The 14,277-nt window shown below is 39.2% G+C and overlaps 1 protein-coding gene across 2 annotated transcripts in view; it reads right to left on the reverse strand.

The window, feature by feature from the left end:
- The window catches only part of LOC149468639 (dihydroxyacetone phosphate acyltransferase-like), a 71,756-nt gene that overhangs the window by 21,874 nt on the left and 35,605 nt on the right, over positions 1–14,277 (reverse strand). For both annotated transcript variants that reach the window (XR_016311641.1, XM_089669694.1), the window contains exons 5-8: positions 10,923–11,050; positions 8,902–8,977; positions 6,619–6,770; positions 1,748–1,878 (exon numbers count right to left, since the gene is read on the reverse strand). Coding sequence is in view for 1 of the 2 variants with exons in the window: in XM_089669694.1 (XP_089525820.1) it covers positions 1,748–1,878; positions 6,619–6,770; positions 8,902–8,977; positions 10,923–11,050 (487 nt within the window). In the remaining variant the exon portion in view is untranslated. The remainder of the gene's footprint in view (positions 1–1,747; positions 1,879–6,618; positions 6,771–8,901; positions 8,978–10,922; positions 11,051–14,277) is intronic.

Below are 14,277 nucleotides of genomic sequence, written 5' to 3' on the forward strand. Positions count from 1 at the left end.
ATAAGGGGAGTGCTGAGAACAGGCACAATGCAATCTTTACCAGCATTAAGCCAGCAAATAGAGCCGACTGGTCATGTTTTTGAGGAAGGAAGAACAGAATGGCTCCTCAACTCGTAAAGCAAGCAGCTTGGTATTCCGCAACCTTGATGCAGAAAGGAAGGGCATATCAAACCTAAGAACAGAGTCTGACGGTTATAAGCCAGGGAGATATGTGTAAAAGGGGGACTATATAGTGGAGCTAAACTCCCTACACAGTGAGGAGGAGAGTTCCAATGACCTTGAGCCTTTTGACCAGGTCCAGTGGGTATAGAGGTGAAGGGTCTACTATAAAAGGATGGAGCTGCAGTGGATAATGATGCCTGGAGGGGCCAAACAGATTGTAAACATAAGGTAGATAGGGAAAAATCAACAGGGAGGTATCATTGTTGATAGTGGTATAGGAAACTTCTTCCCTCTGTAACCATCTCAATGTATTCCTCAAGGCATTTTCCAAGGAGCTTATATTCAAAGGGCATGCACAAAAAGTATCTTTCCCCGACCAAGGTCAGTCAACCAAGCTTGAAGCCATAAAATTGTGTGCATATGCACAGGAAGTAGGAACATTCTGGAGATCTGATGAATCATATACTCCAAGGCATCTACACAGAATGGTAGGGCTGAGGGCAAGAGTCTGTAATCTGCAGAAGGAATATGATTCAGGTTTCTATGTCAGGAGACAGTTCACTATTGAGTTCTCCAATCAAGTTCTACATAGTCTGGGCAACTAATAAGGTGGTAATAGCTGGCTGTAGGGCTAGACCTATATGTTCATAGGATGAATTCAGAAAGAGTTTTCAAATGCCTATCAACTGAAGCAACTGGGCAATGCCCTCAGTAGAAACAGTACATTATTTAGTGCAAGAATGGCTGGGTCCACCATGGGAACTGTCCATTTTTTTAATTCTTTTTCCATAGGGTACAAGGCAGTGTGAAAGAAATGTTAAACTCTGTGTATACAGGTATTTCATTTTGTCCACTGCAGCCAAAGTCTTTTCCATTATCCTAATTCTTCTGGCACGTACATTCCTAAGACCCTGATAAAGAACTAACCCAACCATGTACTGCTTCAGCCACTCCCATTGTTACTTAAAAGTAAAATTATAATATTAATGCCATAACTTTTTGAGCATGTTTATAGAAAAACTAAAAAGCGCAAAATAAAACAAAAAACTTTTTTTTAAAGATACTGTGTGTATCTTTTTCTGTTTGTTCCCGACTGCAGTACTTGTTATTATTTTGGAACCACTGATATCCATGAAAGCAGCAAAAATGTCAGGAAGGGTACCAGATTTGGGCCAGTTATTATATAGATCCCAATTGGCTTGATCAAGAATAGGGAGGGGCTTATCTAGGAATTGCCTTCTTTTTCATGTCTATTGGATTAAGTGGAGGCAGTGCAGAGCTAGGTGCATCTAGCCAGAGACTAGTGCTTACTGCTTCAATTAATGAACCCACTGAAGCTAGCATGTTGCAAGAAGGTGAATAATTAACTTCACAAATGCAAAATGTAAATGCACCAGGCAATTCAGGTTATAACCCATGACTATAGTCAGACGGAGAAGAAGAACTTTGAGTTTCTAAAGGGCCTGCAGCAGAATTAAATCTGTTTGTTCCATGTGCTCCTGCTCCAAAATGCCTATATTCTGCCATTGTTGAATGCGGTTCTTCCTTTTAGTAAATTTACCCCATAATGTCTATGACACAGTACCTTGGGGTAAGATTATATTCAGAGCGATTTATCCTCCCAGAAGACAGTGACCGTATAGATAATGGCTGTCCAACGTAAATGTGAATGTTACCAAAATTCTCACTTAAAAGCTTCCTGGCTTTCATCAAACCCTACAACAAAAAATAAATGTGAGTGCAGCTCATTTGCATTATGAAGGCTTCCAAATACTCATCTACATAAAAATAATCACTTTATTGGGCTGATCTATGTACAGTACATGCTTTAGAAAAAGCTAAACTGAAAATGTTGGGACTTTTAAGGTGGTTATCGGCACCTTAAAAGTTCCACAATTTTTAATTTGTTTGATTCTAATGTGTGTATTATCGGGATGTGGTGCCTTGTTGGTCTCCCCTCAACCCACTCTACTTACAGTGCTACTAACAGTACATCTCAATGAAAATCTAAACAGATAAAATATTGATGTTGCCAATACTGACTTCCTTCTGAAAAAGCTAGTTGCCTTGCTGTCTCTATTTCAGTTCCATCAAAGTCAGTGTAAAGTCATAACTTTTGATCTGCAAACTTGTTCCAGGTTGGTCAGTCATAAAGTACTGAAGCTGATGATATATCATGACAGCCTGAAAAGTGGTATTTAAGGTTTACAGTAGAAGCCTGTATATTTCTGAATGTACAGTGGATACAAAAAGGCTACACACCTATTAAAATGTCAGGTTTCTGTGATGTAAAAAAATGAGACAAAGATAAATCATTTCAGAACTTTTTCCACCTTTTAATGTGACCTATAAACTGTAAAACTCAAATGAAAAACAAACTGAAATCTTTTAGGGAGGGGGAAGTAAACATAAAAAAAAAATAACGTGGTTTCAGAAATGTGCACACCCTTTTATAACTGGGGATGTAGCTGTGTTCAGGATTAAGCATTCACATTTAAAATCATGTCAAACAGGAGTCAGTAACTTTAACCTCCATAGCTGTATTCCCGAGTGTAGCTCGGGGTAAAGTTTCAGTACCAAAAGCGGTAACCCTGAGCTACACTCGGGCTTACCATGCAGCGTTGCATAGGGAGTCCCTGCAGCTCTTACCTTGTCCTTCGCTCCCGCGATGTGTCCCCTGCAGCATCCCCGGCCAACTCCTCCAGCCGATGCCGGCATCCGGCTTCCATGTTCCTGTCCCTGTGACGTCGGGACGTACGGGCGCCGCAACCGGCGGCAAATTTGACATTTTTTTAAAAATGTCATTTTTTAAAAAATGATTATTACATAGTAAAACATTGCTGTTTCAAAACATTCCACATACATTTTGTCCCTACTGCTTTGTCCTGTGCCCTGCCTGCATTTTGACTGTTCTTTCTGCCTAGAAACTTAGAAAAGTCCATGGCGTCCAAAAAGTGTCCCTTTATGTCAAAAGCGGTTTTAGACCAGCTAGAGAACAGCGATAGTAAATCAAAACCACTTGCAGAATTGAGTGATAATGATTTGTGGGGAAATTCATCATCACACTGAAAACGATTCTGCGACTTTGCTAAGCGATGTGCGAACTTGGCGCTCTATTTCAAATTTCAGTGTTTTTGGTTTGATTATATTATTTAATTAAATTTATTATTAATATATTATTATTTTTTATGCTTATTTATTAAATTATAATTTATGATTTTGTGTTTCAAGTTTTATCATATCTGGAATGTTTACTAGACTCTTGTTCGGACAGATTTCAGTGAGTTATTCCTAAATTACAGGCCTACAATAAAAAAAATACATATTTCCATGCAAAAAAATGGTACCGCTTTCAGCACCAAAAATCTGAAATAATCATACCGCTAGGGAGGTTAACAGGGGTGTGCAGACTTTTTATATCCACTGTAGGTTTCCTTTAAATTTGTAATAAAACACAAGTGTGTCTGTCTGATACGCATGTAAATGTAGAAAATATACCCATAGTGCTCATGTTTCAGTTATGGAGCTTACATGCTAGAACAGTGCACTGTGAGACTCTTCTTTTCCTCTATTCACATCTTCAGTGAGTCTGTACTGACAGCACTAAGTGTACTGACACTGATGCCTGCCACTGAGTTTTGTAGTCTGTAGCCTCCCTAGAGGTCTGATTATATCAGTATTTCTGTGCTCAAAGCGGTACATTATTTTGCATGGAAATATTTCGTTTTTTTATTGCAGGCCTGTAATTTTTAGGAATAACTCACTGAAATCTGTCCGAACAAGAGTCTAGTAAACATCCCGGGTATGATAAAATTTGAAACAAGAAATCATAAATTATAATTTAATAAATGATCATAAAAAATAATATAATAATAATAAATTTAACTCAATAATATACTCAAACCAAAAACACTGAAATTTGAAATATAGCGCCAAGTTAGCACATCACTGAGCAAAGTCCAAAATCGTTTTCAGTGTCTGATGACGAATTTCCCCACAAATCATTATCACTTAATCCTGCAAGTGGTTCTAATTTACTATCGCTGTTCTCTAGCTGGTCTAAAACTGCTTTTGACCTAAAGGGACGCTTTTTGGGCGCCATGGACATTTCTCAGTTTCCAGGCAGAAAGAATGGTAAAAATGCAGGCAGGGCACAGAAAAAAGCACTAGGGACAAAATGTATGTGAAATGGTTTGATACAGTAATGTTTTACTATGTGATTTTAGTGTATTTAATGAATGCCACTTTTTGACATTTTTAAATTTCCCGCCAGTTCCGTCCCCATACGTCCTGACATCACAGGGAACAGAACCCGGAAGACAGATGCCGGCATCGGCTGGGGGAAATTGCCGGGGACGCTGCAGAGGGGACATCGTGGGAGCGAAGGACAAGGTAAGTGAAGAAGAGATCACGGAGCAACGCTGCAAGGTATTCCCGAGTGTAGCTCGGGGTTACCGCTTTTGGTGCTGAAACTTTACCCCGAGCTACACTTGGGAATACCTCCAGGGAGGTTAAAAAATATAGAGTCACTATTGAGAAGAGACCAGCTGATCAGCACACTCTGTATTGCAAATAATGCCTGACTGAATTATCTACATCTGTAGCGGCTGACATTTTATGTCATGAGACCTACTAACCAGTAGTTAAACACCAATCAAGAGGCCTGTCTTTTGGTCACGATATGCAAAATATAATGGTGGGTGTATACAATACAGGTGTTGGAAAGCACATTAGATAGAAGGGGATGCAAGTAATTTGGAGGATAAGGTCATACCTGTGCATATTGATAAAATAATGACTGGCCTGCTTTTCTGCTTGTCTTAAATGAGGAAAGGCGGATGAGGGACACTTTAGAGCCAGATTTTTACTGAAAATAAGTAGTAGGATCACATTTAGGGATAGGAAAATGTCTGGTCACATCACAGGAGGAAACTAAGAATAATCAAGTCATATGTGAAGCCTGTTGCATGCCTTGTCATAGGGAAAGGATTTTATACAGGATGGTGTTGTCATGCCTCCTCTCATGTAAGCAGGTTTTTTTTTTTTATTTTAATATCTGAGAGAGGGGACTGTTTGTACACAAACATGGGTGAATTTTAGGAAGCCCAGACGAAGTCCAGTTGAAATTTATTAACATCTCAACTGTTTTTCAAAGAAAGTATAGCAGTGGCAGATAGACATCTGATAAGGGTCAGTATATGTGATCTGTTTAGAACATCTGACGTCATTAGACAATAGAGAAGGTGACATTTAAGTTGGCCTAGGGGACAAATGAAAGAGAGTTGTGGGTATTTTGGAACCATTTGTCAAGTGTAATTCCAAGTAGATCACTGAACGATTAATATCATTTGAAATTGGATAATGTTTGAGATGGTGGATAACTGCTATTCTGACATCTGAGCAAGCAGTTAACTTGGATGACTTAGAGCAGGGGTCTCCAAACCTTACAAACAAAGGGTCACTTTACTATTCTTCAGACATTAGGGAGGCCAGATTGTGGCCAGTGGGGATAGAAAATGTCCTGGGCCCATCATCAGTGAGGGTAAACATGGCCTCAGGGTTGGTGGTCAGTAGGAGGAGGAGTTGCACCCCATGATTGGTATTAGTTGGAGAAATAGTACCCTATCATTGGCATCAGTGGAAGAAATTGTGCCCCATTGTTGGTGTCAGTGGGAGGAATAAACCTCACATCACTGGGAAGAATAGTGCCCCAAGGGCTGGATAAAGGCTAGCAAAGGGCTGCATCCGGCCCTTGGGCTGCATTTTGTAGAGTTAGAGGAAGGGGATGTTGCATTACTTTTTAGAGTGTAAGTGTATGTTATTTAAAGTAAAAGGCAAGTCAAAATCTAACTAAGCCTAAAACTACACCCACCCCCTTTCTAAGCCTATTCTATCTACTCTGCAAAATGAAAGATGCATATACTTAACTACTCTGAAGTTGCTCCGGTCCTGTCATATGACCGGCTTCCAGCATCAGCTTCAGTGTAGAGGAGGGACAGCTGAAAATGGATGCCTCATAGTAAGCCTATAGGTGACGTCATCACACAGGCTCTGCAGCTGTTGTTCGCGATCTCTCATCTACACTGAAGCCAGGTGCTGGAGAGGTCATGTGACCAGACCAGAGCAACTTCAGAATATGTAAGTATAGACGTCTTTCCCTTTACAGGATAGCTATAATAGGCTTAGAATGGGAGTGACAGTAGATTTAAGCTTAGTTAGTTTTTGAATGGGTGTTATGACAGGGCTTTTGGTGTTAAGATGGAAAATTTGAACAGAGCACTGGACATGGAGGGATATATTTGGTTTAATGATTAGAAGCATTTGTGTGGTTCTCCATAAAATGGTGCCAACTTTGAGTCCTCTAGAAACTCCCACTGGGCATTTGTGCACCAAATCTATTATTTAACTATGTCACACATAATGGAAGGCATCAAGTCAGCCTGAAGTACATCTTACTGATGTGGATTCTTTGGGTTTTTGAGCTCCTAAAAGTTCTTGCGCATAGAAGGCTTCCTCTAATAATCTTTCATAGCTGATGCTGATGGGAACGAGGTAAGTATCAAATACTTCTCCTTTTAAGAATGGCTCCATTACAACATTCAAAAACCCTGCAACACAAACACAACCTATTACAAATTTTCTTCACTGCATTTTCTTACATTTATTTTATGTTTGATTTGTTTTGCATTGGTATTCTTTAAACAAGCAGGGCAATGAGTCAACAAAGTCCTTTTCCATTGTCTTAAGCTGACTTATGAAGACATTTTATATTTTTTCAGATGATACATACCATAATTGTTCTTTCTCATTGCAATTTAGTTTTAAGGCCTCGGCAAGGGCAGCAAACTATTACCAATGAGATGAGTAAGCTCCTTAACACACATTAGCAAGGTCTTTTAATAAAGACTCTGTAGGTAAAATTATGTTTTTCTACAGGTATTGAGGTAAAATATAACTGTTTTCCATTAACATTTTTTGGGTTTAGCATTGAGGACACTGGGCTTTATTCCATTTAGAATATTAGCATTTCCAAAGAACCAGCTGTAAAGTCAACAATGAACAAGGGAAAAAGAAAAAAGCTTGAAGGCCTGCAAACCACAAGAGTAGCACCAGCAGCTAGTGTTGGCATGAATGGAATTGCATCTTTTGAGTATGTGGGCTTCCATTGTTGCCCCTGTTCTGATAAAGCAAATTGCTTGCTGTCTCTGGTTTCAATAACATCAAGCATCCTATAAATGGGTTCAGAAAAGGATAGGAATTCCTTATTCTTATACTTGTTCCATGTCAGTGTTAAACAGCTGTGGCATGCATTTATCTACTTCCCTGCATGAGTCTCTACAATTACATCACAAGGCAGGTTTTTTTTGTGAGAATTCCCCAGCATAGCATAAGCATCTCTGTACTGCAGCTAGTTGAGCCTTCTTTTCTGGCTTTCTGGCAAGATGATTAAGGGGAGGAAATAATAGTTAATAATAATTTTTGGATGGAGACCACATCCAAGTTATCATACAGTAAATAAAACTCATGATTAACCTGTTTAAGGCTAGGTTCACACTGGCCCACATGCTACCGCCATTCACCACAAGGAAATTGCATGTAGCTTCCGTGCAGATGTATTTTGGAAAAGGTGCATTCACCTTTTCCTTATGTGAAATGCAGGCAAACCACTAGTGTGAACCGGGCCTTCAGCCTAATGCCAGCCAAAATGTTGCAGTTTTGGATAAAGAGAGAGGGTTAAAACATCTGCCTATCAGGTTTTTATTTCTGTATGTGACCCCATTTGGGAGATTTTCCTTACTTCCTCTCTGTGACCCAAAAAATTGAGTTTCTATATGTCATCAGGACAGGAAGAAATAATCAGAAATGAAAACATTTTGGCTGATTTACTAAAGACAGATAGGCTGTTCACTTTGCCAAGAAGTGTTCACTTTGCAAGGGATTTTCCCCAGAACTTAGCAAATTTGGTGAAATTTCACATTGCAAAAAAAATACCCATTCATATGCAATAAAAACAAAAAAAAGAGCATTTTTACTTGCACATGATTGGCACTTCACCTTATTCATTATACTCTGTGGAAAATACCCTTGAAAAGTCCAACTTCCCTTGCAAAGTGAACAATCAATTTGCTAATTAACCCCAATGTCACCAGTTCTAGCGTTTCCCACTGCATTAAAAAAAAGAAAAAAATTGCCTGGGTTTTTCTCTCATTTATGACAGAAAAGGGATGGGAAAAAATCCCCAACAGGGACACAGATGGTAATTAAAAGCTTATAGATACGCTAACCCTACCTCACTCTATCCAAAACTAAATTTAGAAAGTTAAGAGAACTTAAAAATTAATTATTTTTTTACACCTGTGGCAAACTAAGGTTAGAAAGCTAAATGATATGTAGGTGATGTAAACGTATTAGCAATAATTAATGGAAGTAAAGGATTATATTTCTAAACTTCATTTAGTAAGAATTTGATGTAACACAGAATTTGCAGTAAATTCCATTTGTGTTCATCCTAGCCTCTTTTACTGTTTCTTTTTATAGTCAATATAAATCATTGGGTTGTATCTAATTCCTGACAAAAAGTAATTTGTAAAGGTTCAATTTTATATTTTATACTTTAGCATAGAGAAATATGCCAAGAATTAAAAAAAGAATAAAATATTGTGTTCGCTTATGAAATATGCAATCAGTTATTTTATAGTGGAACTTCTACTGTACAAGGTGGTGTCAATCTATACATACCAAGCCTTGGATGTATAGTCTTTCCTGTCCTGCTTCTTTGACCTTCAATAAAAAACTCCAGAGGAGCATATCCAATCTGTAAAAAAAAGCCTTCAGTTATGATAAATTTCATACAAAAGCAGATGTTTTGATTGATTGCTGTTTTGCTCGTGTGAAAGCATGTACGGTATCTTTATATACAGGAAACAGATTAGCACCAAAGGTGAATCACTGATGTCACAGTATATGTAAGTGCCAAACAGGGGTGGACTGACAACTCATGGGGCCCCCGGGCAATAGGGGATCATGGGGCCCCTGTGTCCTTGCCCAAACTCCAAAAAGCCTATGAAAAATGTACCAGGGGCATCTCATGGGGCCCCCTACTGACCCCGGGCCCTCGGGCAGTGCCCGAGTTTCCAAATGGTCAGTCCACCCCTGGTGCCAAATGACTACTAACTACTACAAATACTATTACAGGGATCAACGTTGCATCAGAAGCAATAAAATTAAGGAAAATGAATGAAACTATGAAAACATAGTAAAAAACAGGACTATTGTAGATGAATTACTGCATTAGATAATACTCCAGCGTAATGCTGACAAATATTTGAAGTCAATGAATTCTGAAAGGTGGTTAAATAAACATATTTTTATTAAATATTTTACAAAAAATAATGGGATAAAAAATCCAATGTATTTGTTTTGGTTGCTATGAACGTCACTCAATTACTGTTTTTATTTAGCATTGGTTTATTCATAAGTCACCTACTCATATTTTTCTCTTGGTAAAACATTTCAGTTTTTCCCACTATAATATGAAACCAAAACAAAGATTATTTCTGAATTGTTCCTAGTTACTGTACTGCTCTGCAAACTTAAAGCAAAACTCAAGGTGAATATATAAATGGGGTTTTATCCTAGTAAATGTATATTTTTTTAAAAAGTAATTAACTATACATTAACGTTTTTTTCTAGTACCAAAAACTCAAGGGCCCAGAGCAATAACTGGAGTAGTATTTTGCCAAGTACTACTAAAACCTTTCTTCCTTGGAGTACAACTCACCATAAGATTCAGTGGAGACTGTACAGCACATGAGCGAGCCCAGCCAGCAGTATTTTTACAAGTGGTTGTACAGCACCAAGGAGCAAGACAGCCAATGGAGTTAATTTACTAAAACTGGAGAGTGCAAAATATGCCAATTATAATATTAGCCAATCAGCTTCTAACTTCAGCTTGTTTAGTTAAGCTTTGACAAAAAAAAAACTGGAAGCTGATTAGTTTCTTAGCAGAGCTGCATCAGACTTTGCATTTTCCAGTTTAAAGAAGAAATCCGGGCAAAATTATTATTTTCCCATGCAGTGGGGCTGTCCTTGCACTGCATGGGTTAAATGCTCCTTTTTTGTCTAGGGGCTCAGAAAGCAAAGATATACTTACCTGATCCTCTGAGCGCCAATCCCCGCCTCTCCTGCCCCCCACATGCTAGAGGTCTTATGAGTGTGCTGACATCATCACACTCGCAGACAGGCTCTGGATATGAGGACAGCAGAAACAGTCCACCCCTGGATGTGGGGGAGCACGGTTCTCTGGAGGATTGGAGGAATGGGTAAGTACAATGTTTGCATGAGCCCCTAGATAAAATGAGCACTTAACCCATACAGTGTGGGCACAGCCCCACTGCTTGGGAAAATAACATTTTTAACCGGAGTTCTGCTTTAAGTAAATCAGCCCCACAACCTCATTGGATTGGGGACAGGAAAGTTTAGAACTAGGAGAGGGCTGGGACTGTGGTGCCCTACAGGGTATGTGTAACTGCACCGAGGGCCCACTTTAAGCCATTGTCTAGGAAAAGGGAGATGGACATGCTGGGTGACAGGTTTTGGAAGTTGTTTAACTAGGATATTAAACTGATGGATCAACAAAAAATTATACATAATGCTCACCTTTTGTTCCTATGCAGATTCATATTTTAAAGGAGTTCAACTTCAACTATATGAATTTCAAACTTTGGAAACAATTATTATGAATTTATGAGTGAACTGACCCGTATCATAGTCTTCACATATTCTGAGAACACTGCCCAATACAGTTTGTTCCCCTGAAATGTACGTCTTATAAAAAAGGCACCGGATGAGCGAAGAAGATGTCCAATAAGTGTCATTCGACTGAGATCTAAAGGAAGTAGAAAAACATGAACGAATTTAAAAGACAGTCCAAGCTCTTTACTGGAGCAGCAGATTTGTTCCTCTATAACCAGTTCTACGCCATACAAAGCAGTGTGTTTACAGTGAAGTACACACACAGCCCCCATAGTGAAACAGCACACAGTTAACCCTTTGATTGCCACTGACGTTAACCCCTTCAAGCCCAGTGCCATTAGCACAGTGTCAGTGCTTTTTATTAGCACTGACACTGTATTGGTGTCACTGGGGATGTAAGCGACACCAAGTCAGTTCCCTCCAGTTTCAGAATGCCTGCTGCAGTCCCGCTATAAGTCAGTCGCTGATCGCCACCATTACTAGTTAAAAAAAAAAATTCCAGTGTATATATACCGTCATTTGTAAACGCCATAACTTTCACGTAAATCAATTAATTTACACGTATTGGGATTTGTTTTAGCAAAGACATGAAGCAGAATATATTTTAGCCTAAACTTATGAAGAAATGTGATTTTTAAAAATTTTTTACAGGACATGTTTAATATCAAAAAGTCAAAAATATTGTTTGTTTCTCAAAATTGTCAGTCTTTTTTATTTATAGCGCATGACGTAAATTTCGTGGCATGACCACGCAATTGTCAGTTAGGCGCAGAGCCGTATCCCAAAAAAGTGACCTGGTCAGGAAAGGATAAAGTATTACATTTTTAAATATATTTCACAGTACAAGGTAAATAAACAATTTAACAGACCTCCAAAAGTTTTGCACTAACAAGCATGAATAATGGCTTTAAAAAGTGGCTTTAATAATGCTGACTAGCTGTTATGCGCAATATGCACATATTTCTCCATACAGATAACCTTTTTTATTATAAGTGTCCATTATCACTGATACTCTGCTGATGACTAGATGCCTTTAACCACTTGCCCTCCTGAGGATTTACCCCCCTTAATGACCAGGCCTCTTTTTGTTACTCGGTGCTGCACTAATTCAACTGATAATTGCGCGGTCATGCAACGCTGCTTCCAAACAAAATTTACGTCCTTTTTTTCACACAAACAGAGCTTTCTTTCGGTGGTATTTGATCACCTGCGCGCTTTTTATTTTTCCCGCTATAAACAAAAAAAGGCCCAAAATTTTGAAGAAAAGCAATATTTTTTATTTAAGCTATAAAAAATATATAGTAAACTCAAAGTTAGTTATAAATTTTTGGTTTTTGGTAAAAAAAAATCCCAATAAGTGTATATTGATTGCTTTGTGTGGAAGTTATAGCGTCTACAAACTATGGTATAGATACTGTAATTTATGCCATTTTTTTTTGCTATACAGCACTGCGCTAGTTTAACGGACAATTGCGCGGTCCTGCAATACTGTACATAAATGAAATTTACATCCTTTTTTTTCCCACAAATTGAGCTTTCTTTCGGTGGTATTTGATCGCCTGTGCGTTTTTTATTTTTTGCGCTCTAAAAAAAAAGGCTGACAATTTTGAGGAAAAAAAACAATATTTTGGACGTTTTGCTATAAAACATGTCCGGTAAAAAAAATGTAAAAATCAAATTTAGTCATACATTTCTGCCAAAATTCATTCTGCGACATGTCTTTTCTACAAAAAACCCTAATATGTGTAAATTAATTGGTTTACGTGAAAGTTATAGTGTTTACAAATGGCGGGAAAAATACTGGGATTTTTAATTTTTTTTTATACTAATAATGGCGGCGATCAGCGAATTATGGTGGCGATCAGCGACTTATGGCGGGACTGCGGCGGACATTCTGACACTGGGGGGGAACTGACTTGGGGTCACTGACATCCCCAGTGACACCAATACAGTGATCAGTGCAAAAAAAAAACACTGACACTGCACTAATGGCACTGGGGAGGAAGGGGTTAACTTTATTATTCAGTGAAAGGGTTAACTGTTTGAGGGGAGTGTTTTACTAGGGGACCGGGGTGTGTACTGCAGGGAACATCGCTGATCGGGAGAGATAAACTCTTCTCTCCCGATCAGCCTGTCAGGAGCTGTCAGGGAACTGACAGAAAGCACAGCTACTACAGCTGTGCTCTCTGTCACTGATTGCCGCTAATCGACCGGCTGTGACCCAGCAACTGACATCCGCAGCCGTGATCGGTAGGACAGGTAGGGCGGCGGCGCGCCTCGTCTGCGCCCCCTACCTGTTTTGAAAACACACGTTTTAAAACGTGGTTTTGCCCAGCCGTGCCGCCCTGCCGCCGTATTTATACAGTGGCTGGGCGGCATGTGGTTAAAACACTTCAGTACTTCAAGGTTCATCCAGTTTTCAGTTTCAAGTTAGGAGTTTTAACCCTGGGTCACCAAGGAGATTCTTGTGGGCAGACATGGTATCAAATATGTCCATTGGTCAGTGAGATTTTTTCTTCTGGTGGGCATTGTTTATCATGCCTGATGTGGATTACATCACTGGGCGACATCATTGACAATGGATGTATACCGTGGGACATTTTTTCTTTGTAATAAGGGTTAAAATCTGTGTAACTGTCTTTATTTAGTGTTTATTTTTTTGTGTGAACGAGTGGGGGGTACTATGTACCCCTTACTCATTCACATGGGGGGGTCCTATTTGGGGATCTTTATTTTTAAAGGGGGCTTTTAGATTATGATAAGTCCCTTTACCTGCAGACCCCCACAACCACCAGGCCAGGATTGTGGGGAAGAGGCCCTTATCCTTATGCCTTTTTTTGTGTGATGGTCTCCAATTAACATCTATATCAGACCCTCACCAAGGAACTTTGTTTATAAACAGAAGTAATTGACTGTAACAACTAGTCCTCATCCGGGACCGCTTAACTGCAAGATTCTGGGACCTCTTGCTCAGGAATACTCTCAATACAGCTGGTTGGAGAGGAAGATTCATAAGGGGTCTGAGGAGGTATACCAAAGAAGGACAGTGCTATATTTTTGCTAGTCCACATTTTTGTACATAGTTGCTAAGAAGTTCGTCCTCAAGTTCTACAGTTCCTTGGGCATCCCATTTACCCCTAGACCATATCCATGTTGTTAACCCCTTAATAAAAACAACTAAAAACCAGCTCAAGGACTGTTTACTGACTTTGAGGGTAGAAGTGTGGAAAATGCGTGTGGCCTGGCTGTGCAGAGCATAAGGGGACCCAAACCAAATCCAGTGGGCCTTAAGAGGGTAGTTCTTCAATAAAATGTTGAACAAGGTGAAATATCACTAAATAAGAATGAAAAAACCATGAG

This window comes from Staurois parvus, unplaced genomic scaffold, assembly GCF_062004578.1.
Source record: "Staurois parvus isolate SC_StPar_1 unplaced genomic scaffold, SC_StPar_1.0 ptg000081l, whole genome shotgun sequence".
In the NCBI taxonomy this organism is placed as follows: domain Eukaryota; kingdom Metazoa; phylum Chordata; class Amphibia; order Anura; family Ranidae; genus Staurois; species Staurois parvus.